This window comes from Archocentrus centrarchus, chromosome 21, assembly GCF_007364275.1.
Source record: "Archocentrus centrarchus isolate MPI-CPG fArcCen1 chromosome 21, fArcCen1, whole genome shotgun sequence".
Taxonomy (NCBI): Eukaryota; Metazoa; Chordata; class Actinopteri; order Cichliformes; family Cichlidae; genus Archocentrus; species Archocentrus centrarchus.
Genome location: NC_044366.1, coordinates 22,483,401 through 22,509,046, shown reverse-complemented (window position 1 = coordinate 22,509,046; position 25,646 = coordinate 22,483,401). Strand labels below are relative to the sequence as shown.

Sequence of the window (25,646 nt, the reverse complement as noted above, 5' to 3'; positions counted from 1 at the left end):
TCATATATCCTGTTGACCAAACTCCTGATGATACTGTGCCCCCATACTCCAACAGGAAATGTATCTATCTGCAGCTCAGACCTCCATTAATATTAACAAAAGCACATATCTGATGGTTTAATTAAAAATCTTCTGACAGTTGACAGGTCAAACAGTATTATACAATATAGGGACCTCTCTCTTTGTTCACAGACCGGATTCTGGCTGAGCCGTCAGTGTCTTCATATCACCATAGGGAACATGCACAGTATTTTAATAAGCCCTCACATAAAATATCAAAAAGTAAATTTTATTTGAAATAAAATTTCTTTTTCAGCTGTTTTTTCAATTCAATTTTAATGCTAGAAGTTCAAACCAATGATGACTTGACGTGTACATTTTGGAGAGTCTACAAGGCACAAAATAAAAGTCAAAACAGTGTGCAGCAACAGTCAGTGCTTTAAAGTGAGTTTCTGAGGGGCAGGTTTTGACTTTTAAGTAACTGCCATATTTAATTAGAGTGGTCGCAATGTGTGGTAAAAATGCATAAATGCCCAACAGAATTGTGCACAGAAGGGATTTAACCACAATCTTATTCATGTAGTAGTTTTTTTTAAATTTGTAAAACATAAATAGAGACATGGGAGAAAAAAACCCACATTTTAATACCAAGTAGCCTGAGAAAAATATTTGAAACAAAAATTGAGTCTTCAGCTTTGGCAGCTAGACGGTTGAAACTTGGACACAAGCAGGTGTTCCAACAGGGCAATGATCCCAAACACACCAAAACTGGTTTTGGAATGGATAAAACAGGCTAACATTAAGCTTCTTAAAAATAACATTAAGCTATTAAAAATACCCTATATTGCCAAAGGTATTCACTCACCTATATAAATCACTGAATTCAGGTGTTCCAGTTACTTCAGTGAATTCCAGCGTGGTACTGTGATAGGATGCCACATGTGCAACAAGTCCAGTCATTAAATTTCCTCGCCACTAAATATTCCACCATCAGCTGTTAGTGCTATTATAACAAAGTGGAAGCAAATGGGAACCACAGCAACTCAGCCATGAAATGGTAGGCCACATAAAAATCAGATAATGGGGTCAGCAGATCTCACCAACTTTCTGCAGAGTCAATTGCTACAGACCTCCAAACTTCATGTGGCCTTCAGATTAGTTCAAGAGCAGTGCATAGAGAGCTTCATGGAATGGGTTTACATGGCAGAGGAGCTGCATCCAAGCCCTAAATCACCAAGGACAATGCAAAGCACTGGATGCAGTGGTGTAAAGCACGCTGCCAGTGGACTCTAGAGCAGTGAAGACTTGCTCTCTTGAGTGAAAAATCACATTTCTCCATCTGGCAATCTGATGAACAAGTCTGGATTTGGCGGTTGCCAGGAGAACGGTGCTTGTCTGAATGCAGTGTGCCAAGTGTAAAGTTTGGTGGAGGGGGGATTATGATGTGGGATTGTTTTTCAGGAGTTGGGCTTGGCCCCTTAGTTCCAGTGAAAGGAATTCTAAATACTTCAGCATACCAACACATTTTGGACAATTTCGTGCTCCCAATGTTGTGGGAACAGTTTGGGGATGGTCCCTTCCTGTTCCAACGGGACCAGTGCACAAAGCAGGTCCATAAAGACATTGACTGGAGTCCTGACCTCAAACTGATAGAAGACACCTTTGGGATGAATTAGAGCAAAGACTGTGAACCAGACCTTCTCATCCAACATCAGTGTCTGACCTCACAAATGTGCTTCTGGAAGAATGGTCAAAAATTTCCACAAACACTCCTAAACCTTGTAGAAAGCCTTCCCAGAAGAGTTGAAGCTACTATAGCTGCAAAGAATGGGGCATCGTGTGTGTGTGAAGGCAGATGAGTGAATACTTTCGGCAATAGACTGTATGTGGACTAAGCCAGGGCCATGCCAGGAAACAAACTATAATTACCATAATTACTTTAGCATCCCACATTCTGTTTTGGAATTACTATTAAGCAGCCTTGGATTCCAATTGCTTCTTTGTTTCAGTTGATTATAGCCTTCCCTGTTTCTCTGTGTTCAACCATTAGTCTTGTCTCTGTGTCTAATTAGGTACTGCCTGTTTTATTGTGTGAGCTCTTTGTCTCTTGTGCTGTATTTTTACTTCCATGTGTCATGTTATCTTGGTTGACTTCAGCTGTGCTTTGGTACACTCCTGTTTCCACTCTACCTGATTGCCTCCTGTGTGTATTTAAAGCCTCAGTTTGCTTGTGCTCTTTGTTGTGCCATACTGTGTTCATACCTGTTTAGCTCTCCAACACGCACGCACGGCCAATTAAATAGTCACACCAAGGGTGCAGACAGATATGCTGAAGACTGTTTCATTCTTGCAAGAAGGCACAACACACATTTTAGTCATTGAGTGAGAAAGCTTGGGTCAGTCCTGTCAACTGGAGTAAGTATGTCTCATAGCAACACAGTTCTTCTGATAGCTGTTCTTCCCTGTTCTCGTTCAAGATTCAGGAATTATGTTCAGGCCTGTGATAGAACACTCTGAACACACAATTAGTCTTTGTCAGGACTGGGTGCAGAGTTAGGTAATACCAACAGATAAGCGGTAACAATCACTGTGCCAAAATCTTTGGAAATCAGAGTAAAACATGTTTTGTGGGGATTAAAAAAATATACCAGGCAAGTAAATCTTCAGTATTTAAAGAGTATGCAGCTTTGGAAAATGCTTGAGTTCTTAAGCAGTCAAACAAAGAAGTGTTTGGAATTGACAGGTGGATTCACACAATAGGTTACCTTCAATGACTGCACTGTGCTTCTATTTCTGGCTCTTTTTCCTCTCAGGGCAAACGTAAGACAAAAGCATGTCTATCATGTGTTTGATGATAGGTGGAGGAGGATGGAGGGCATGAGGTAAAGGGTGAGCTAAAGTCATTTGCCAGGCGTCCACCACCAGAACGTTAAGCCCTTTGAACATGGCCCTGAGCACCTGATCGAGCTGCAGGGAGTACCAGTCGCTGTTGTACAGGCTCACCTCTTGGTCCAGGGCTTGAAGATTGGCTGAGCGGATCACTATGAGCGTCCCTGGCGCTCGGTCTATAAGTCTCACCAGCGCCCGTCGAATGTGACGAAGTCGTCGTATGTATATCTCTATCGGAAAGGTGCTGAAGTGGGACCAGATGCTGAGGGCCACCACCATGTTGGGGCCCCCAGAGAGGCCGTCAAGCTCATTTGAAATGTACCGCAACTCACTGGACATGACAGTGGAGAACCGGATAGGAGGGCCATGGCAGCGGTACTTCAAGAGAATATTATGGGTGCTGTCCACCGCCATGAGCGGCCCAATATTTTTAGGATTGTGCAGGTTGAACTCCTTTAATTCTGGATGAGATGAAATAAGGGGAAGTTACAGTGGGTAGATCAGTGTAAGGGTCTATAAGAATGAAATAAACACAAAACCGTTTACCTGGTACAAAGCCAACGAGGTACTCGAACCACTGTCGGGCAGTAGAGTCTCCGTACATGTTGATCACCTTGTTCTTCAAACACTGAGCGACTGCAGATGATTCATTGAACTGACGCATTGTAAATCCACCTAATGGCCTCCAGGAGTCCATATAGTAATATCCAGATGGTGCTAGCTGAACATGTTCTGGTTTAATAGGGCTGCTTTCTTCCTCCACTTTATCTAAGAGAAAGCAAAGAGTTCTTAACTAATTTTACACTAAATTAATTTTTAAATCACAACACAAACCATAAATGTTACTCTACCAGCATACGGTACCTTCCTGTGGCAGCACATTGATTTTGTCTGGTCCTGAAGAATGTATCTGAACTTTGAGGTTAACACCACTAAGACAAAAAGAAAAAAAAAATTGGAAATGCTGAATGTTACAAGTTAATACTAATTTATCAATAATTTAGACTTCACTCAGTATCACCTCTGCCAAGGAGGTTATGGTAGCGCTTGCACATGTGTTATTCTGTCTGTAAACACGATAGCTCGAAAAGTTTTGAATGAATTCTGATAAAACTTTGTAGGGGTGTAGGGTGGGGTGATAACAATCAGTTAAAATGTGGCTTTCATCCACCAAAGTCTTCAAGGTCAACTTAATGATTTATTGGATGAAAACTGACAAAAACCTTATAATACAGGAACTATGATTCTTACAAGTGTGGTGTGTATTGTCAACATATAGAAAGGACCCTATAAAGACTTAATATGTCACATTTGACCTCTGACCTGTCATTCAAACAGATTAATCTGAAGGTCAGAGTCATAATGTTATATAGCGCTATTCAAAACAGTTTATTTTTTTGGAAAATAAACTTGAGATCAAAAACCTTTCACTTACTAAACATTTAAATTGATTTTACTAAACAATGAAATTAATACCACACATGTACTATATCCACATAAATTAAAGAAATTAATAACTACATTCAATTATGTGAAGTATATTAAAATGTTTCAACAGGACAAATAAAAGCCTGCACTTTTTGAGCTATTGCATTTAGAGACAGAATGACACACGCAAACGCTACCAAAAATAACCTCCTTATTGGAGGTTATTACATTTTCACAGAGCTATATGCAGGAGTGAACATCCCAGCAATTTAACCTCAAGGTCAACCGTGCAATGGTCAGAGAAATTGCAAATAAAAAACAAAAGAGCTGCATCTCAGACTCTACAGGCCTCAGTTAGCAGGTTAAAGGTTAAAGTTCATGACAGCACAATTAGAAAAAGACTGAACAAGTATGGCTTGTATGGGAGGGCTGCCAGGAGAGAGCATCTTCTCTCTAAAAAGAACATGGCAGCACAGCATCAGTTTGCCAAAGTGCATTCTAACAAACCACAACAGCTCTGGAACAATGTCCTCTGGATAGACGAGACCAAAGTGGAGATGTTTGGCCATAATTCACAGAAGCATGTTTGGCAAAAACCAAACACAGTAGATCAGCAGGAGGGATGATGATTTGGGCTTGTTTTGCAGCCACCTGACCTGGGCACCTTGCAGTCACTGCGTCAACCATGAACTCCTATATACCAAAGTATTCTAGAGTCAATTGTGAGGTCATCTGTCTGACAGCTAAAGTTTGGCTGAAATTGGGTCATGCAGCAGGTCAATGATCCCAAGCACACAAGAAAATCTACAACTGAATGGCTGAAAAAGAAAAGACTAAAGGTGCTGCAATGGTCAAAAAGTCCAGATCTCAACCTGAATGAAATGCTGTGGCCAGATCGTAAGAGAGCTGAACATAAACAAATGCCCACAAACCTCATTGAATTGAGCAACACTGTGAGAAGAATGGGCCAAAATTCTTCAAAAACAATGTGAGTGACTGAAAAAGTCTTACAGAAAATCCTCACTTCAAGTTATTCCTGCTAAAGTTGGCTCTACGTGTCATGGTTGTGGGCTGGTGGCCCAGATTCTTGAGTTCATTTTTGTGTACCGGTAGTTCCATTTTGTTATATATTTTGCTGGGGGGTGTTTATTATTTAGATCCTCAGTTTGTTATGGTTAGGCTTTCTGTTAATTTGTTTGTTGTTCAGGGTTTCCTGTGTTTTGTTTGGGTGTTTTGTTCCACTTCCTGTTTTATTTTGTTAGTGTCGTGTTCCTTGTGTGTTGTATTCAGTTTTGCTTCCCCCTGTCTCGTCTGCGTAAATATGGTCAGCTGTTTTTTCACCTGTGGTCACTCCCCTCATTAACCCTTGTGTATTTATTGTCTGCTCTTGTCCTTGTCCTTTCTCGGGTCCTAAGTCTGTTTACGTTTAGGTTAATGTTCGTGCTGAGTGTTTCGAGTTTCTAGTTTTTTCGAGTGTTTAGTTTTTGTGTAGTTGGCCCCTGTCCAGTTTTGTTTTCTTGTGTTATTTTCAGTAACAGTTAAGCACAGATCTGCTCTCGCCTCACGTCCTGTTTTGAGGTCCTCTCTGCCCTGCCTGCAGCACCCAGCCGTGACACTGCAAGCTATTGGATAATGTACTTTACTCAGTTTTTCCACAGGACTGCACTGTACCAATAATTTTTCCACAGAAAAGAAATGGATGGAAAATGGCAAGTGTCCACAGAACATCTTGCAACAGTCACTGTTTACAGGAGCAGAAGGATAATTAAAAACTGTTATCAGACAATAACCAGTGGTTTTGATGTTGTATCCGGTTAATGGATTCCCTTTTTCACTTTCTACAGGAACTGTTCAAATATGACTGATCATATGCACTGGTGTCTTCGTTTACAACTAAAATCTGTTCACAGAGATTACTGCTGCACAGATTTTAGTTGTAAACGAAGACACCAGTGCAAGTTGGCAGTGCCCATTTCCACAATATTTAGGCTTTATCTTTAAATAGCTGGTACTTTTATGTTGCTCATCTTTACACACAATATGTGCAGGATGGGAAAACAACCTATATTGTAGATGTTCAGTTTAATGGTATCTGAATGTAGACAATCAAGGTCAGAGAACCAAAGAATGACCTGTTTCAGACACTGACTGTTAGTGGGGTTTTTATAAAGTAAGAAAAATAAAAATTGTCAGACTTTAATTCTCTTGAAATTAATGTCCAGCTCCAGCATAGCATACAAACCTCTTGAATAGCAGAGCTTCCTTGTTGGTGATGAGGTTTTTCAAGTAGCCTCCCTTGGCATGGTTGATTCTGGTATCACAGCTGAGCATCTTGGGCTTGTAGCAGTACCAGGGCTCACCTGTGTAAAGGTCTGTGTAGTTGCAAAGAGGCTGCTGGTCAGGGGGCAAGCACATGTTGCACACAGTAGTTTCTGACAAAAGGCCTAAACGGAACATACTCTTAAAAAACACCCGATCGGGCCGTTCCTCCCTCAGCCGTCGCAGCACAGCAACGGCCTCACTGGAGTGCACCAGCATGATTTCAACTTGTACAGAGCCCACCCAGAGGAGCGGGAACAGAGCGGAGTAAAATCCATTCTTGTGGTCAACTACACGCCCAACCATGGCTGCTCCAAGCTCTGGAGAGTGCAACCTGGCCAGAAGGAAATCCCCGCCGTAGCTCTTGGGACGACCCTGGAAGTCGTGCATTTGGACGAGGGCCTCTAGCTCGTCGCCAACGTGCCACTCCCTTCCTTCTTTAGTGGGAAGTATGGTGAACAGACTGTGCACAGGGTCGCTTGTTTGCCTCAGGGTGGTTGGTGCAGAGTGAGGCGGAGGGCTGGGCCAGGCGATAGAGTCCAACAGGTACCGCTCTTCAAGTTCATCGTCAGGAGAGGGTTTCTGACCCAGATGGGCGCAGAAGGTATGGTTGTGATGAAGAGTAGGGACACGGAAGGACGAATGGACCCTGCTCTGCAGCTGGTAGAAGGCTGAAATTGCTTGGCAGTTCCAGTTCTGAAAAGAAGGAAAGCAACTGAATTAATTACAGAGGTTAGCGCACTATGGCCTTGTACCTTGTATGCTCCTTGTATGTTGAATACTGCAGCAATAATTCAATGTGACTTGGAGAATTGCAGAGATGCAAAGTTGAAAATAGTGAAAATAGTTTTATGGCTGGAGGCTGGACATTTATTGACAAAATTGGACATTTATTGACAAAAACCTTTCATATGGAAGTGCTTTGAAAGGTATTTTAAATTTCCAAGCTCTGACACTGAGGTGCATTTTGGGAAATGTATGATCTAATATGATTTGAGCTTTCTGATCTTCACAAACGACTCAAATGCAAATCTTAACTTCTGCTCCTATGAAATGTACTTGCCAACTTCTAATAGCCTGACATCAGTCTGTTTAATCAGCGAACCAAGCAGCAACAAAAAGAAAAAAACCTGCAGTTTTTCCATTCCTGCAGACTCCTGTGGCAAACATCAGCAATGAAACCAACATGTTTGCAGCCTGGTACAAACAAGTGCTTTTGGTATCTTTAGCTAATTTCATTACAACTGCATTCATGTGTGATTATATATATATATATATATATATATATTTTTTTTTTTTTTTTTTAATTTTATAACTCATGTTAAGGCTTAAAGGTAGGGGTGTGGCTGCTTTGGTGTAGGTATCTGTCATGTTTGCTGACCCAAATGCAGACTCGGGAGACAAGCGAAAACTCAAAACAGGCAGCTTTATTGGCAAACTCACTCTTAAAGAAATATAAGCAGGGCAAGGCTTTTACAGGGCAGATAATCCAAGAAACAAGGAATCTTCAGAAAGCAAGAAACAGAGAACACACTGCCAAGAGGGTCAACTCGACCAAGAAGAAGGGGAAAATGCAAACAATATATACACAAGGTAATGCAAAAAGTGGAAACAGCTGGGGAGGTCGAGACAGGGAAACACAGGGTGCTCGACATATGAGAAAGGAACACAGAGGGAGAAACTAAGCCACAACAGAAGAAATTGAAAACATTTAAATGTACATAAACAGAAACCATACAAGCAACACATAAGCATAATGCAAACTGAATTTTGTAGAATAATCAAAGAAAACAAAACCTCAAATTCCCCCTAAAAAAAAAAACCTCAAAACCCACAATAATAACCATGTCACCTCCACTAATTAAAGTAGCTGAACTGGAGCCTCCTTTTGGAGCATTTTAATGGAATTATCTGACAAATATGATCACATCATCATCATCACAACAGTCATCAGCTTCTTGTAACACAGCATCTACACAGAATCAACACTGATTTCCATTTTGAGTTCACTGAGAAAAAAGCATCAATTGAAAGCCATGGGTAGTTTCCTTTCTCTCCTTACCTCTAAAGTGTGGATGTTGCGCAGCAGGAAGATGATGCCAGACAGTGCAAGGAAGAGGAAAATCAGGGCATATTTGGACAGATTTCGGGACATGGTGGCCCTCTTTATCTCCCATGATCACCCTCTGCTGTCACCGGGGCGACGATGATCCCATTTCATCCATGGCTACTATCAAGAAGAAGAAATGGACAATAAAGCTGCTGCTACCTCTGTTAATGTTATGTGAGATAACACAGGATGTAATGGATGCTCTGTAAAAACGTCTGTTGAAAAGACGTTTGACCATGCACTTGATTGCCTTCTGTGTGTGCAGAGAAGCATATTTTATAACTTACTTTATAACTATAACTATAACTTTATGACTGTAGACTATATAAGGAAAGAGGAAGGAAATAAACAGTCTGATGAGTCTCTCATGCGGCTGCAACATTTTTGTGATTTAAAAAAAAAAAAAACACAAACCAAAACAGCATCGTGCTTATTCAAACAACATGAATAATGTAGCTGAACATGGTTGAAAATGTGTAGCAAAAGTAAAACAGCCAAATGAAAAAAAAACTGGGCGACTTGTTTTGATTTCTATATATTTTCTGGCAAAAAGTGGCGCCACTAATACACAGTGAAAAACCCATTTTGTATACACGCACCAGGCACCTCACTGGCGCAGCTGTTCAGTCTAATGCAGGGGTGGGCAATTCCAGGCCTCGAGGGCCGGTGTCCTGCAGGTTTTAGATGTGTCCCTGATCCAACACACCTGAATCAAATGGCTGAATTACCTCCTCAGTATGCAGTCAAGTTCTCCAGAGTCCTGCTAATGACTTTTATATTTGTTTTAGGTGTGTTGAAGCAGAGACACATCTAAAACCTCCAGGACACCGGCCCTCGAGGCCTGGAGTTGCCCACCCCTGGTCTAATGCAACCCAGCAGAACAGTTGTTTATGTTTAGTACAGTATATAGGGGAGAGTGGGGTGAGTTGTGCCAGTTTTTACTTAGAGTGACTTTAAAGCAAGGCCATGATAGTAATGCTTCCAACTAAAATATATATATATATATATATTTCAGAATGTGGTGCATCCCTGGGAACAATGACTTTGGATCTGAAATATGGTATTTAAGAAATATAGCTTTCTGAAAAAAAGTGGTCTTGTGGCACAACTTGCCCCCAGTGTGGGGTAAGTTGTGCATTTGGAGAGAATGCATTGGGGTAAATTGTGCCATTGATTATTGAAGTAAAAGAGTATATTTTGATCTCAGAAACTGTAATGCTATATAAAAGCTAGACAAATACAATACAAAATGACTCATTTAAGGTTTATTTAAAGTTATTTTACAACATCAAAGGCCACTTTTCTACAAGCCTATTGCGTCACGTGAGCACATCAAAGGTCAGTTTTCTTAAACAAGGCCTAGTGCCATGTGAAGATATGCTCATAACAAAATTAAATTCAAATGAAGACCAAACTGACTGCAAAAACCACCAAGTTTTTGTGGTGTGGGTAGTTTCTTATGCACATCTACTCTAGGAACTCCATTATTTTCTTTGAAAGTGAAGATGGGCTTTCCATCCACAGACCTCTTACTACTTTGCCTTAGAAACTTTGCATTGATGTCGGCATCAACCTTCTCAACCAGTCCAACGTAGTTGTAGGATTTGGTTTTGCCTGCAAAGTTTACAATTACAAAGTCCCCAGCAGACAAATCCTTGTCACTATCATCATCATCATCATCATTCTGGACATCTGAACTCTCAGTGTGAGTCGTGTCGTTAAGTGGGATGGAAATGTGACTCTCTTCTGCGCTGCTGGAGACAACCATTTTCTTTTTTGGTTTGGACACTTAAAGAGTCCCTCTCTTCTTATTTTCATTCCTTTTCTCCCATTTCATTTTCTCTGTCATGTGTCCTCCAGGCTATCTTCTGCTTCATCATAGTCCATCATGAGTATAGTTTGATTTGATTCTTTGAGAGCTCTTTTCTCCTGCCTTTCATTCTTTTTCTTTTCCTTTTCAGCCATTTTATCTTCCTTTTCTTTTTGTGCCTTCTCCAGCTCCATCTTCTCAGGTGTGTCAGTCATGAATTTTGATTTTACTTTCTTTCTTCTCATTATGGGCCTTCTTGCTGTGGCTTTTGGCAAGGGAAGTATGGCTTCTGGAGATACATAATCCAAATGGGCAGAAGAACCAGTTTTGTCACTTGGTGATTGCTTGGAATTTGGTTCTGGAAGAGTGGGTGCTTCACCCGGGTCTGGACCTGCTTCAAGACCTGTGGCATGGGTTGGCTCCTCATGTGATGGTCCAGGCAGATCAGCAGCAGCACTGGTGGAGGTCTCTTCTGGGTTTGGCCTGTCTGTTAGCATGAATGGGGCATAATATTCATCTGGGAAGATATCCCTGTTGAAATAAATAATATACTTAAAATATTCATAAGTGGGGATGAGCTGTGCCACTGGCACAACTTAACCCAGGCCCTGTGGCACAAATCACCTCAACCCCAACATTTCAGAAAAAATGCATTATCCAGCAGTTTTGACCTAACATAATGCTAGCTGTATAGACTCATAGTGTAGCTTACCAAAGCATTAAAACATTTGTAAAATGTTTTCAAACTTGTCTGTAACTGTTCAGACACAACAATCAAAAAACCTTGATCATAGAAATTTTACTTTGTAAGGCCAAAAACATTTTTTTGAAGTTAAATGTGCTTACCTCTTGCTCTCTTCTTTTCAGGATGAGTAAAATGGCTGACTCTTCAAAACATGTGTGGTCACATGACAAATTCCTTGTATGGTTCCCTAGAAAAAGGGGGTGGCACAACTTCCCCGCTGGCACAAATCACCCCACTTTCCCCTACAGTGTTCCTGCTACCAGCGCCTCGATTGGTGTCTTAACGCTTAAGTGCAGTAAATACAGTGAAATTACACCATACTCCAAACACGTGTGTTGATTTTTCCCATTATTTAAATGGCTAAAGCAGTGTTTTCTCAGCATACTTTTGAGGTGTGCCTGCGAATGTCAGACATTTCTTCAAACGTTCACCTAAAAAATAAATAAATAAATAAATGGATGGATGCCAATCGGTTCACAGACCTATCAAACACTGTAAATTGGTCCATATCATGGTTATTACTCTGTTTGGTCTACAAATTCACACATGAGCCTGTCAGCGCAAATCTCGCAGCTATAACGCGTCCTTTTTTTTTCTGCATTCAGAGGCTTTTACCGATAAATGATAAAGACGAGCGAGGGACACTCCGGAGGGCGGTGAAGCTCATCTCCATCTTGACAGATTTCCGCGGGTCAGACTTATTTTTCCTAACGGGCGGTCAGCTGCTTCTGTCACATGAACGGCTGCAACGACGCCGGCAACGCCGACAACAAAGAAACGGCGGGAATAAACGCACACATCTGGAACATCATTTTTACAAACAGCCCCTCCTTAGCTGAATTATCCGAGTGTACTTACAGACCAACATCATGTCCGATCTTTGAAGCAAGTGGAGGATATGGCGGGGGCTGTTGGAGGTTGGCTGGCCGCAGCAGAGAAATGTGGGCCCGGGTTTGAGAGCAACAAAAGACGGTGTGGGAATCCAGGGAATCTCCTTTTTCCTAATCGTGGGGGTAGAAAAATAGGAGCAGGGTAGGTGTGTGCTCAGTGCTATTGCGTCCCCAGGTGGCCAGTCATTTCAAAATGCAAAGCCATTCAATATACTTGAACTGTATTTCCATAATAATGACAATAATAGTACAACTAGAAGAAGAATTAGAGCCGTTTTGATGCATGCAAATGTCAGCCCTTCCTCTGGTTATTCCAATGACCCAGCTGTCAGTATCCATCCATGCATGCATTTTCCTCCGCTTAGCCCTTACAGGGAAATGCCACAGAGGCCTTCATAGCTTCACCTTTACCATGATTGAACAATACTTTTACTGCAAAAAAAAAAAAATGCTTGAAAATTTGCGGCAAAATTTGCAGCCAAAGTTATAGAGACAAGGCTGAGATGGTTTGGACATGTGCAGAGGAGGGATAGTGGATATATTTGGGCAAAGGATGTTGAAGATGGAGCTTCCAGCCAGGAGTAAAATAGGAAGACCACAGAGAAGATTCATGGCTACAGTGAAGGACGACATGCAAAGGGTAGGGTGAGATGGAAGCAGACTCCTAAAGGGAGCAGCCAAACGAAGCAGCACATTTGGATAAATTTATCAAAAATGGGTGGAAAGGTAGTAGGTTTTTTTTTTGTTTGTTTTAAATATCATCTCCAAGTAAAACTTGTCATAAGGTCATTACTTTCAAAGGTCTGACAAAAGAGGTAGTCTCAGAAATGTAATTCTGATTTCCAAACCAATTTTTGACAGGATGCTGGGTTGTTGTGGCGGTCTGTCTGTCACTTTTCCAGGAGGCAGGCGTAGGTTAGTGATTTCCAGAAGGCGTGGCGAGCGAGCTGCGCCGAAGATGCCGGTGTTCCGTCGAGTCGCGTTTCCCCATCAGATACTGTTTCCCCACCGTCTCCTCGCCGCTCCGCGCTGCCCAAGCGCCGCCCACGCGCCATAAAGCGGTATCTGATGGCTGTCATTCGGTTATCAGTTACCGTTCCCCCAGTTTATTATAGGGGGAACAGTATCTGATGGGTGACATAAAGCCATCACATACCGTTCCCCCGGTAATAAACTCGGGGAACGGTAACTGATGACCCAATGACCGCCATCAGATACCGCTTTATGGCGCGTGGGCGGCGCGGAGCGGCGAGGAGACGGTTGGGAAACAGTATCTGATGGGGAAACGCGACTCGACAGAACACCTTATAAGTGGAAGTGGGGCTGAGTTTCATAGAGTGAGCACTACACAAAGAAAAAAAAATACATGCGCAAATGCACAAAATTTCCCTTAATCGTGAAAATGGCTGGCGGTCGTTACCACACAGTTGCTGACACTCTGAAGACCGGAGGATTAAACTGGGTCTTAAATACAGGGTTAATTGCCACATAAGAATCAAGTGTGCAGAGGTGCCCAGCTCTGACCTCCGGCCTCAGAGGGCCGGAGAAACGCCAAAACGCATGCCCTCCTGGAAATCGCCTCGACCACCACACACACCAGTTTCCACCTACAAGTAAGTTTGCACTTGGCTCCACTTAGTAGCCCCGGCTGGTGGCCGTGACAGTATCGTGAGCTGGCATGACGATGACTAAAGATGCACAGGGTATCCAAAAATATCCAAGATGTCATTTGCTGGGGGGATTGAGGGGCTTTCCCTTGTAAGGGTAATTTAGCAGCGCATTTTCACTGCAAAACTGCCCTGCTATAAATAAATATCAAGACAATACTTATCACAGTATAAATCGAAGTTTGTTCAGTTTCAGAGATATCAATCCATCCAGTTTGGAAGCATAAACCCTTCTGAAATAATTTCACCTGCTTTGATGAAAGTGACAAATAGGAATGGTTTTGGAGATTGTGGCCTCTGCTTATCCTTCCTGACTGATTTTTCTCTAGTTTTGCTTTTTAACAACAGGTAGCATGAGACAGTATCTGCAGCCATTCAGGTTGCACAGATCGTCCAGCTCCTGCAGAGATGGTACATCCTCATGCACTGTCACAAGAAGGCATGCTGTGTCTTCCAGCACTGTCTCAACAGTGCAGAGGAGGTACCAGGAGATGGGCTGTTACACGTGGAGAGCTGGACAAGGGCGCAGAAAGGCCTCAACCCAGCAGCAGTATTGCTATCTGCTCCTTTGTGAAAGGAGGAACAGGAGAAGCACCACAAGAACTCCCCCAAATAACTTTTTAAATTTAATAACTATTCCGTTAATTACTCGTATTACATTGACAGCAGTAATAAATAAATAATTAAGAGAGCCATTGTGAATCTGCTGTGGTACTGTCTTCCTGTTAAGCAGCTGTGGGTGGATTGAGTGAAAGACTGCCATGTATTAAGATGTCAAACCTCATCAAATCTGTGAAAATATCAATGTAACAGCTGTGCAAAGGGTTATAGCTCTGGGCTTTAACAGATTATTTTAATGAACTGGAAACAATATCAATTGTTTAATAAAAACTTGACTTCTTATCACTGGGACAGGTTGCAGCTATTCTAGAAGAGGAAGAGGAGCTGGTAGAGCTTGTTGGACCATGGAATTTAATTAAATCTGTTTTTATGAAGATCATGTTACTGAACTTTTGCTATATTCTGTATCCCTTTGTTTTCCCCTTCTCTAATTGCTTTCGCTGTCACCTGAAGTCAGTGTTTTTTTTGCTATTGACAATCTTAATTAAAAAAAATTGATTACTGGAACAAAGCAGGACATCAGAGCCTTTTGCTTATAAACCAGACTCATTCAAAAACGCAGATAACATGCATCTCTTCTGCTGTACTGACAGTTTGTCAAACCATAAATAAAAACAGCTGCACTCCCCTTACCTGACTTTATTCCAGGGTCCCTGTGTTGTCTCAATGCTTAATAGAATTCAACCACTGTTAACAAAATTTGTCTCACCTGGGCTTCTTCTGCCGTGACAAAATAAGACATTGCTGGCTCTTCTATTATGAACCTGTTGTTAAACTTTGCCTTGCAAACATCCATCCATTCATTTTCTTCCTCTTATCCTTTGTCAGGGTCGTGCCTTACAAACACTTATTTATTAAACTAGTATTATTAAACATAATGAAAAGAACTTTAACTACAGCCATACTGAAAAAACAAACACATATGAATATTTAGAAAATTATAACTGCAGATTTATTTACATTTTTCACAACATCAGGATGCTACGACATTTTCCTGTTCATCACTTAATGCTGACCTATAGTTATACAGAGCAGGCCATCCATTCACACTGGTTGGCACAACAGATATATAGTAGATATATGTGTAGTTACAAGTGCATTTTTTTAGCACATCAACTCCTGCTCTTAGACACTGTAGAAGTAACAGGTCACAACGTGTCTGTTTTTAAGAGGCAGGAACCTCTTAACTGCTTTCACATCACTGATACCTTCTTAAGTTACATCACATTCGGTGTCTTTACAGAGAGGAAAATGTTCATTAATAAAAGAAAGGATCCAAGTGGTGAAGTATAAAAAACACTAGAGCTACATTCACTGTAAGGTATTTGCTTTAAACTGGTTTTAGAACTGAGAGCACTGATTTATGAGTCCTGGGTTAGTAATAGAGATAACTGCAGAGGGAGATCTGTCTGTAAACTTACACTCAGTGATAATTTACTAACGGTCAGTGGTTCTGTACAGGTGTCTATCAGGTGAGGACTCTCAGGCAGAGCCAGGAGCTGCTTCTGCTGCCTTCTCTGTGGGGGAGCTAGTCTGCACCGCCCTGCTGGGTGATGCTGGCGAGGAGGGCTGTGGTGTTTCTGTTCTATCGCTAACTGCCTCCTCTGCCTCCTCCTCCCTCTGCTGTACAGAGGACAGATATTGCTCCAGCAGGCTGCAGTCAGTGCTGCCCACACCATCAATACCATTAGCGAAGCCACAACGAACGGGGCTGACTGCTCGCACCGTTTTCAGAGAGTCTGCCGTCCCGCTGCTCAGGAAGCTGTCCTCTTGCGCTGCCTGCTGGTCACTGGTTGACTGGAAGCCAGAGTCTGGGAAGGAGACATCCATGCTAGGTGGGTTGGTGGTGCTAGAAACAATGGGTTGGGCAGCCTTGCAAAGTCTGGGAGATGAGATCTGATCAGGGGTGGTGGCATGAGTAACGGCTGCTAGCTGCTGCTCCACAGACTGCTTCCACTGCTGCATAGCCTGGAACTACATGTAAATGACACAGAGTGGAAACTGTGAAGTTTTGGACAAATTTCTTGAAATGATATTACACTGATCTTTTAACGTTAAACAGAAACTTCCACTGCTGACCTCTTTCCACAGAAACTTCACAGCCTCCTCCTGAACAAGCCTCTGCAGCCTCTCTTCCTCATATTGCTTCTGCACACTGCAAATACACCAGATTCACTGTCACATGTTAATATCCATGCATTACAGAAAGAGAGCTGTTTGTCAGTCACTTACTGGTCCAGCTTTTCAGACAGGAAAAGGATGTGTTCCTCCATCCTGCGCAGACGAATTTCACTGCGCACCTCTCTGGCCATGGGGTGACAGCATCGTGTGTAATGCCCCCTCCACCAGGACTGTATTTTAATTACAGCTCTGTCTGCTTCCATCGCACTTAATTTACTGTCAGCTTCTTCTTGCTTTGAGGCTTCTTTCACCTCAGCTTGACCAAAATCCTTTTTCGGGTCATTTTGTGGAGCGCTAACTTTGACTCCCAGCAATCCACTAGATGTTGTAGCTACGGCAGAAATAACTTCTTCTTCGAGCGTCTTCCTCTCGTCCTGCGCCGCTGAGGGTGAATGCTGTGGCTTGTTGGTGTTTTGCTTTTTGGACTGCGCTGGGTGCTTGGGTGCCAGAGAATCGGGCTCGAATGTCTCAGTCTCGTCCTCGCTGTCGGAGTGGGTCAATCGTGGCTCCAGATCAGATGCAAAGGGGATGAAAGTGGACTCTGAGGAAAGCATGCTGCCATTTAGTTTGTCCTCATCCATCTGCACATCCTCCAAATAAATGTGCTCCTCACTGAGCCTTGGGCGACATACTACAGGCAGAGACTGATTGGAAGAATCAGAGCTCATCCAGGTGTTAAACCGGACAACTGGCTCTACAGGAGAGGAAACAAGACAAAAAATAAAAATACATAAAGCAAAGACTGGAATTACAACTAAAATCAAATGCATGATGCCCACTGGAATTACACCACAGGATGAAAAAGCAGCCCTCTTACCCGTCTCCTGGGCTGATGGAGCAGCCGGCACAGGTACAGTGATTTTCTTCACCTCTCCGGCTCCACCGTGTGGAACTGTATGTGAAGGACTGTGCCTCTCCACATCAAGCTGAGTTGGACGAGGAGGACTCTGGCAGCCTCCCCGTGTCTCCTCAAGCAGTTGCCTCTGATGAAATCTGAGAACATTAAGAAGGATTAAGAATGATGTATGCTGCCACGACCAAAAGGTGGGTACTGGATGATTATTTATTTATTTGCAGTTTATGTGTTGTTGGATTGAGATTTCTACCTCTGCTTACTGAGGATCTTCTCCAATTTGGCATCTTCTGCTGTCTCCAGGGCAGGTGAGGCGGTCAGAGGGCAAACAGTGGCCAGGTACTGAACCAGCTGAATATGCTGTCCTGGTCGATATGAGCGACCTTTGCCCTGACTGTAGAGCCACTCAGCTTTTAGACTGTAAATGTAACAATAACACACATCAAAACAGGACATTCAACTCTGTACTGATGAGACTGAACATGGGAATGTACACACCCCTCTTTCTGTGTTACTACATAGCCATCTAGGACCTTCAGGCTCAGACACCAACTCATGACATAGGGCCGATAGTCAAAACTTGGCAGCGATGGGGTTGCCATAACGCAAGGGTTGCTCATAATGGAAAGCTGCTCCAGTTCATGAAGTGGCGCCAGGTGTGACACCTGTATTAATCAGATTATAGTCAGTCAGTAATAATAGGTCATTTAAAGATAATCAGAGCTGCTGTATTGAATTAGGGAGAAGGTAATTACTTCATTAAGATCCCTAATCTCATTTTCTGCCAGGGAGAGAATGGATAATTGTGCAGGAAGGTGAGCGGGAACAGTTCGAAGTGTTGTGATGCTGTTTCCGTGGAGTAAAAGAGTCTGCAAAGTTGGCAATGAATCAGTGAAGATACTGCCAAGAAAATCAACAATACCATTATTAAAGAGCTAGTTTGTGCACACTGACCTTTAATGCCAGCAGTTTGGTCAGATCACCAAGGGCAGATATGTTATTGTCAGACAGATCCAGGTGTTGAAGAGAGACACAGTTGTTAAGTTGTTCAATGACCTGTGGGAAACATTGCACAGTTGATTAAACTTTTGTCATTACACATGAACTGATTTATTCTCAATGAATTACTTTATCTATGTAAAGTTTGTTGGGATATCTCTTCTCCTCACCTTAATATTGTTGCCAGAGAGGTTGAGCCATTTTAGGTGAGGCAAATCTCTCAGGCCCTCAATGTAGCCTATACTGTTATTGGGAAGATTTAGGACTCTCAACTCTGTCAGCCGAGACACACCCATCATTCTCACCAGACGATTACTGGCTACAGACAGCTAAAGTGGGGGAAAAAAAAAAATCAAATTGTGAACTGGTGTGTTGTATTTGGGCACTAGCAACTAAAAACTATGTAAATAAAGTTAAATTGAAGGCCTCATTACCTGCTGAAGGCCTGGACTCCTTTCTAGGTGGTCCAGCTTCATGATGTTGTTCCGGTCCAGGATGAGAGTATGAGTGTCCTCAGAGCAGGTGAAATTGGGATCCAGCTTCTGCATACCCCGGGCTGAAAGATCCACTACAGGCCCTGGCAAAATAAAGAGATTCAACAGAGTGAAAAACCACAGAAGCTGTCTTTGTTTTCATGTCAAAGACAACAATACAAGATGTGAAATCAGCCAAGCACACATTAAGTATACACTCATAACTCAGCATCAGGATTATTCTTGAACTTGAACCTGCAATGAGTTTAGTAAAGCACTTCTGTTGTACTGTACTTGAGAGTAGTCATGGGTCATTTATGGGTTAACCATGACTACTATTACAGTTTATGGGTGGGTGTAGATCTGCAATATCTGCAGCTCTATCATACAACAACATTAATTATGTTGATTATGCAGTCTTTGACCTGCACTGGTTTTAAATAAATTGTCTATGTATATTAGAAGGCATAACACCAGATTATCATTGGAAGACTACCAAGGTCGGGATCTATCAACACACTGACCAATGCGCATTTCGTCCCAGTCTGCCAACACGTGCAGACCCTAAACCCCCTCCAAACAAACTGATTTGAAGTTTAAGCTTTGGGGAAACTTCGCTAAAACACAATTTGCAAATCTGATTGAAAAGGACTTACACGGGATGTCCGTGTAAGGTGAACTAGCTAACGGCAGCACTCTGTGTTCTCCAGTTAACGACGGCCGGTGATAACCACCTTCGCATCGGCTACCTTTCAAACGGGCACGAATACGTTTGACCAAAACAGCCGGCCGACTACTTACCAGCATTTCTATCAAACTGTAAATCTGATACACCCATCCTGCGACCAGGACCACAGCTAGCGTTAGCTGGTGTATACTGTAGAGGGAAAGAGAAGAAGCGTCTGTGGGTTGTCAAAAGGCGTATACAAGGGTTTTTTTTTTTTTTGGGGAATTGTAGTTCACCCAGGCTCTCTCGCTCCTTACAACCTTGTGTCTATGAAACTCGAAAAGACTACAATGATCCCACAGCGCGCTAATGTTGCTGAAACGCGCCAGCCAGGTTTGAGTGAAGAATAAAGAAGCGAAACAGTAACATTAACGATAAAAATGGCCCTGTGACTCTAGCTATCTTTTATCTAATTTTTCGAGCGTTTAATGCTCTGCTTTTCTTTATTATCAAGCTGTAGTCATTGGCTGATTCGCTTGCTAGGCAACCGTCAAAATGTGACGTCACCGTCTATAAATTTGACTAATAGATTTTTACAATAGCAAAAAATAATTCGCGTGGGTTTATTGAATTCAAAGCATTAATGGAACGCTAACGGGAAAATATTTGCTTTTTATTTGTTCATAAATATTTTGCAGTCTCCCAATTCAGTTTCCGCATCCGTCATCTTTCTTTCCGGTTTTGTGCCCTCTCGTAGCCATCATGAAGTGAGTCTAAGCAATGCTATCAAATGCCATCTCAGTATTTAAATAAACATTTTAAGGACAATGTCTACATGGAAAGAAAATATGTACTCATCTCTATCGCTGATGACTTGTATTTGTCGTTTTCAGGGTCGAGTTGTGCAGTTTCAGCGGGTATAAAATATACCCCGGCCATGGCCGCCGATACGCCAGGATAGACGGAAAGGTAACAAGCCCGCAAAATCTGGCACCGATTTGCCCCATACTATATTAAGAAGTCCACTTTGCCGGATCAACGTTTCGTATCCACTGTAAATGCACTATAAAGTTTGTCTGGTATAAGCTACGTGCCTGTTCAAATCACGTATAACCTGCTAATGTTAGCAGCTAAACGATAGCAGTTTTCGTTTTAGTCGCACGGCTGTATTTGACCGCAATAGTGTTATCTTATACAACTGTCACAGACCTTTATCTGCTCTGTTGACTGAATTGTGCCAAAAGAGCCTACTGGGGTTTTAAATAAAGTGATATTTCATTGTGCAGTACATGGAGAAGAAAATATAAGGTGCATCAGTATGTACCTGTACCCAGAATATGGCTCTGTGCTAAAAGTTATTCTTTATTTATAATCACGATCATATAGTACATGAAGCTCTCAAATTAACACAGTGGAAAAGCAAAATAATCCCACAATACGGCATATGCTATAGATTCAGTCATTTCATGTATAACAGACCCTGATCTGCGTCCATAGTCAGTTTGTAGCCGAATACTGGATGACTAAAGGGCCTAATTGTCTAATTAAATAGGTGAAGGAGGGTGCAGAGTTTCCAACATAACAGACAGTAACATTAGGTAATTTTGTGTCGTTGTTAGGTGTTCCAGTTTTTGAATGCCAAGTGTGAGTCTGCCTTCCTGGCCAAGAGGAACCCCAGACAGATCAACTGGACTGTGCTGTACAGACGCAAGCACAAGAAAGGCCAGTCTGTAAGTACAACCCTGTATATGGGTAGATGTCTGTGGAAGTGAAAATATAGCCACTGTTTTGTCTTTAAATCCATATTGACATACTTGGAGCCATAGCGGGCAGTGTCTGTTTTTAAAAGCAGACTTTGTGGGTCCAGCAGTTTCTGTGCTGATATTGGTCACTTGTGAAATTGGCAAACAAATCTTAACTTCCAGCCATAAAATTAAATGTAAAACTGTGGAAAGCCACATCATGTAGTGATCATGGATGCACTCACATTTAGATTTTAACATATTTACTCAAGTTTCCATTTACACTTGAGACTGGCTGCGGGTCAATGGTGTGCACGGTGTTGGTCCGTGTTATGTGCTGTTGCTGGACTGTGTTTTGCAGGCTGAGCAGCAGTGCTCACTCCACACCTGCAGCCACAGAACATCTGGAGATCATAGTACTGGCCTTTGACGTCTTTGCAGACACGTTATCATCGGTCAGCCTCCAAACTCTCCGACAAACTCTGCTGACACTCCCTACCTGTGGGTGGATTATGTGTAATCATGTTACATGTTACAGCAGTTTAAGGATTCAGTTTTAGTTTTGCCAGTTTTAAATGGAAATGTGGGGAAATTTGTCTCTGCTTGTAATAAGTTGAGTTATTAAAACTTGTAACTGGTTTTCACTCATCAGCATTGCTGTAGTATGGCAAAGTAGGAAGTTGTTTACATAATTTATCTTAGTTTTTAGGTATTCATGGTGCCTGCTTGTTAGACTATTATGGTTCATATGGACGGTGACATATCAGAAATCACAGAAAACAGACTTTTCAGAGTTGGCGGGACATATGGATCTGTTTGAATCCCGATTTGACTCTTTTAAGGTGCTAAAGAAAATGGGTCATTCCTCAGGGCGATTCCTGGAAGCTTGTTTTAAAACAGACTTAACAATTGTCTCATTTATGACTCCAACCACCAGTGTGGAGTAAATATTTCGACAGGCATTTCCTTTCAGGTTAAGATTTTGCTACTGATCTTTTTGTTGTTCATGTGGACATGATGAGCATAATTATAAAAATAAAATAAAATCATGAGTACTGGGATGCAAGTAAACAAATGTTTTGCTTGTTTTAACAGGAAGAGGTGACAAAGAAGCGTACCCGCCGCGCAGTGAAATTCACGAGGGCCATCACTGGGGCCTCCCTGGCTGAGATCATGGCCAAGAGGAACCAGAAGCCTGAGGTCCGCAAGGCCCAGAGGGAGCAGGCCATCAGGTAAGGGGACCAAGTACCCTCTGACCCTTTTGTCTTATGCTCTTAAAGTTGATGTCTGTGTATTCTTCAAAATATTCCTTGAATATTTTTGGAATCCAATTTGGACGAACCTGTTCCGGAGTTTGCGTTAGACTTTGTCGTTCATCGTTTTGATGGACAGGATTTTATATTTTCTGTTGTGGTATTGTTATATCTGTCATTTAAATGTTTTAATAATAAGGTAGAATAACACACAGAACAGTATTTATGGAGGGAGAAACAGGATGTTGCAGCAGCTTTATTCTGTGTTGCGTTATTTCGTTTTTATTCTGGACAATGAAATTTTCATCATCATTTCAGAAATAGTTTAGTCAGAGGAACATTTCTAACATTACTAATTCAGTGTCAACAAAAGTCTCTGAACGTCGGACTTTCCGATCCTTTAAACACTGATTTTTTTTAAAAATTATTTTCTGATCCGATCAACCTGTGAATGTCATCAGTCACTATTTAAAATGGGAATTAAATAAATAAATGCTACATTCAACAATTTCACGTCAAGGTTACTTTGTCATTCCAGTCAAGTTAAAATGCACTGGGACAAAATAGTTTTTCACAGTCTGAGCAGTGGAAAAACTGAAAACCACACAAAACAAATGACAATACTGAGACAGTCCTGAGGTGCAACCGATACCTGAGTTAAAATAAGAAAAAGGCCAGAAACGTAACATAATAAATACTATGGAAAATGTGATGTACCTTGATTTTCTTTCCTTGTTTCTCTATGTGACACTTTTAGAGAATGTATAATGTTTCACTATAAACCATGATATCGCAGAGAAGGGGGGAATTCCTCCTTTTTTGGTCACTTCTGTTGGTTTGAACTAATGTTGGTCTCTTTTCTTCTCTCAGAGCCGCCAAGGAGGCCAAGAAGGCAAAGCAGGCAGCCAAGAAGCCCGCCGCCCCACCTGCAAAGGTAAGACTTTTATCTAGTGAATCATAGATATTTACAAGTAGTACAGCTTGTCGTAAATTTAACATCATTTTTATAAGATGTGAAATCAAGTTTTTAGTTTCTGCTTGCTCTTCAGGCTTCACTGGTTTGTTCAGTAACTTAATTGAAAGTTTTTGAGTGTACAAGACTTTAATTGATTTTCTCTTGCAGGCCGCTGCTAAGGCTGCACAGAAACCCAAGATCGCCAAGCCCATGAAGGTCAACGCACCTCGCGTCGGTGGAAAACGCTAAACCCGACTCACTGTTTATGGTTGTGAATAAAAATTTTGGTTAACCATCGTTTGTGCTCTGGTTTTTGACAACTTTAAGGAAGCCCTTCCAGTATATTATCTTTACAGTATTTGAATGTTTAATATTGAGATGAACAGATCATCATAGAATACCGGTTAGATGCTCACCTGACAAACAAAATATCCCTGGTGCACTCCAGGGAGCAGACAAATCCCTTTGGGGTGGTGTCGAGATGCACATCCAACCTGCCAATTCAGATATGTTGAGCTACCTGCTGGGGTGATTCCTTGTGAATAAGAGAGTAGCTGAAAGGAGCTTCTGGTGTCACAGCAGGCATGTTGACCTGTAGCAGGAAAGACAAAGGTGTAAATACAAAACACCTATCATCTTATTAGATTGAGGTGTGCAAGTGTGTGGTGCACAAATTTGAACAGAGACATTGTTAATGTCAGTACTGCTTCTGTTCCTGCTTCAATTCAAAAAAGGGTTCCTTCAGATTATTTACCACAAATGATCTGATGGCTGTAAGCTAGAAGGATGTTCTGTATCATTAACACCTTCACTGACATGTCACTCTTTGATTTGTTGAGCTTGTTCTATCCATCTATTAATGGGCCTCATAGCCATCTGACTGACCTATATGACAGCCTGATAAGCCAACATCTGTGTGGGTAAGTGGGTCTAAAACTGGCTCAGGTTATTTGCTGTTGAATCCTCTTTCAGGTCACTGAATGTTGCCCACACAGGACTTTAGCTTTTTCTAGCTGTTGAGATAAAAATATCAGGTTGGTCCATAAATGAATTTAAAAAAAATCAAAGGTCATGAGGCTCTCAACATGCTATCTAGTCTGAGGTGGATGTGGTGCATCTTTGTTACCTTTATGTAATTTAGTTCAGTTTTATCTTTCAGCAGATGACTCCATAGCTGTTACAGATGCTAGAAACTGATTTGTAGTTCACAGTGTAAACAGAAGGGGGAGATTCTGCTTAATCTTACGTCTTCCAGCCAGGGCTGCTATTGTGGAAGTAAAAGATACAACTGTTTATACTGATAACACTGGATCACATCTATATGCAGCTGAAGAAACAAGTGGAGCAGATCAAAGCTCCTCCTGCTGACTCAGGAACGATTCAGTGAGTGATCAAGTGTTTGAAGGACATTTGCTACTAATAACTTTGTAGAGTTGGTGTTTTTCTTTCTTTTTTTTTTAATTAAGAGAGGGTCATTTGCTTAATTATTAGTCAATAAATGTTAATATTGTGAAACATAAAATCATTGTTTATTAGGTTTAAGTAGCACTCTAAAGCTGGAGTTTCACAAAAATATCTACTGCTATATAACTGGAATAAGGTAATGTTCAAGTTGGGTAATGTTTTGTCTGAAACACGATTTGTATGAGTAACAGTATGAAAACAGGTGATTAATCATTTTTGGCCTGTGAGTCAGACACATATATGGCCACTTTTTAGGGTACACCTTGCTGGTTCTGGTTCCTTACAGAGCTGCCTTAATAGGTTAGAGTAAACAAGGTGCTGGAAACATTCCTTGCAGATCCTGTTCTTATTAGACAGGAGTGGCACCCAGTGTGGTCCATTTGCTTCAAGGTTTGACATGTTCGGAGGCTCTTCTGCATACGTTGGTTGTAATGAGTGGTTATTTGAGCTATTGCCTTCAAGCAGTCTGGCCATTCTTCTCTGTCCTCTGGCATCAATAAGAGAACTGCTGCTTTTCCCTTGTATATTTTTTTCTTTTTTTTCTGTAAACTCTCAAGATGGTTGTGTGGGAAAAATCTGA

General features: G+C 41.8%; 3 protein-coding genes and 1 non-coding gene across 4 annotated transcripts; 2 read left to right on the top strand and 2 right to left on the bottom strand.

Moving 5' to 3' along the window:
* Positions 1-1,690: 1,690 nt before the first annotated feature.
* nxpe3 (neurexophilin and PC-esterase domain family, member 3) lies at positions 1,691-12,303 on the bottom strand. Its single transcript, XM_030758222.1, has 6 exons — positions 12,160-12,303; positions 8,699-8,866; positions 6,560-7,332; positions 3,754-3,821; positions 3,436-3,657; positions 1,691-3,350 (listed from the first exon to the last, which is right to left on the bottom strand). Exons 2-6 carry the CDS (start codon positions 8,789-8,791, stop codon positions 2,788-2,790), a joined length of 1,719 nt encoding a protein of 572 aa, XP_030614082.1. The 5' UTR covers positions 8,792-8,866; positions 12,160-12,303; the 3' UTR covers positions 1,691-2,787.
* Positions 12,304-15,429: 3,126 nt separating this feature from the next.
* Positions 15,430-20,170, bottom strand: cep97 (centrosomal protein 97). The gene is made up of 11 exons (XM_030758575.1): positions 19,787-20,170; positions 18,947-19,089; positions 18,683-18,841; positions 18,468-18,569; positions 18,269-18,382; positions 18,012-18,178; positions 17,767-17,931; positions 17,478-17,653; positions 16,712-17,354; positions 16,559-16,634; positions 15,430-16,453 (listed from the first exon to the last, which is right to left on the bottom strand). The coding sequence occupies exons 1-11, from the start codon at positions 19,821-19,823 to the stop codon at positions 15,962-15,964; spliced, it is 2,274 nt and encodes a 757-aa protein (XP_030614435.1). The 5' UTR covers positions 19,824-20,170; the 3' UTR covers positions 15,430-15,961.
* A 180-nt stretch (positions 20,171-20,350) lies between these two features.
* rpl24 (ribosomal protein L24) lies at positions 20,351-23,899 on the top strand. Its single transcript, XM_030758576.1, has 6 exons — positions 20,351-20,419; positions 20,546-20,621; positions 21,272-21,382; positions 22,490-22,626; positions 23,518-23,581; positions 23,771-23,899. Exons 1-6 carry the CDS (start codon positions 20,415-20,417, stop codon positions 23,849-23,851), a joined length of 474 nt encoding a protein of 157 aa, XP_030614436.1. The 5' UTR covers positions 20,351-20,414; the 3' UTR covers positions 23,852-23,899.
* LOC115801316 (small nucleolar RNA SNORA23) lies at positions 21,695-21,875 on the top strand. Its single transcript, XR_004021737.1, has one exon. It is a non-coding gene; the product is annotated as a small nucleolar RNA SNORA23 (small nucleolar RNA).
* Positions 23,900-25,646: the final 1,747 nt, after the last annotated feature.

Excerpts from the sequence above, each read along its gene's own strand:
- nxpe3 (XM_030758222.1), bottom strand. The coding sequence starts at position 8,791 with ATGTCCCGAAATCTGTCCAAATATGCCCTGATTTTCCTCTTCCTTGCA. Across the intron at positions 3,658-3,753 it reads CAATGTGCTGCCACAGGAAG|ATAAAGTGGAGGAAGAAAGC; the intron begins GTACCGTATGCT and ends GCTTTCTCTTAG. Across the intron at positions 3,351-3,435 it reads CCTCGTTGGCTTTGTACCAG|AATTAAAGGAGTTCAACCTG; the intron begins GTAAACGGTTTT and ends CATCTCATCCAG.
- cep97 (XM_030758575.1), bottom strand. The coding sequence starts at position 19,823 with ATGGGTGTATCAGATTTACAGTTTGATAGAAATGCTG. Across the intron at positions 18,179-18,268 it reads AGATTAGGGATCTTAATGAA|GTGTCACACCTGGCGCCACT; the intron begins GTAATTACCTTC and ends TGATTAATACAG. Across the intron at positions 17,355-17,477 it reads TCCATCAGCCCAGGAGACGG|AGCCAGTTGTCCGGTTTAAC; the intron begins GTAAGAGGGCTG and ends CCTCTCCTGTAG.
- rpl24 (XM_030758576.1), top strand. Across the intron at positions 20,622-21,271 it reads ACGCCAGGATAGACGGAAAG|GTGTTCCAGTTTTTGAATGC; the intron begins GTAACAAGCCCG and ends TGTCGTTGTTAG. Across the intron at positions 22,627-23,517 it reads CAGAGGGAGCAGGCCATCAG|AGCCGCCAAGGAGGCCAAGA; the intron begins GTAAGGGGACCA and ends TTCTTCTCTCAG.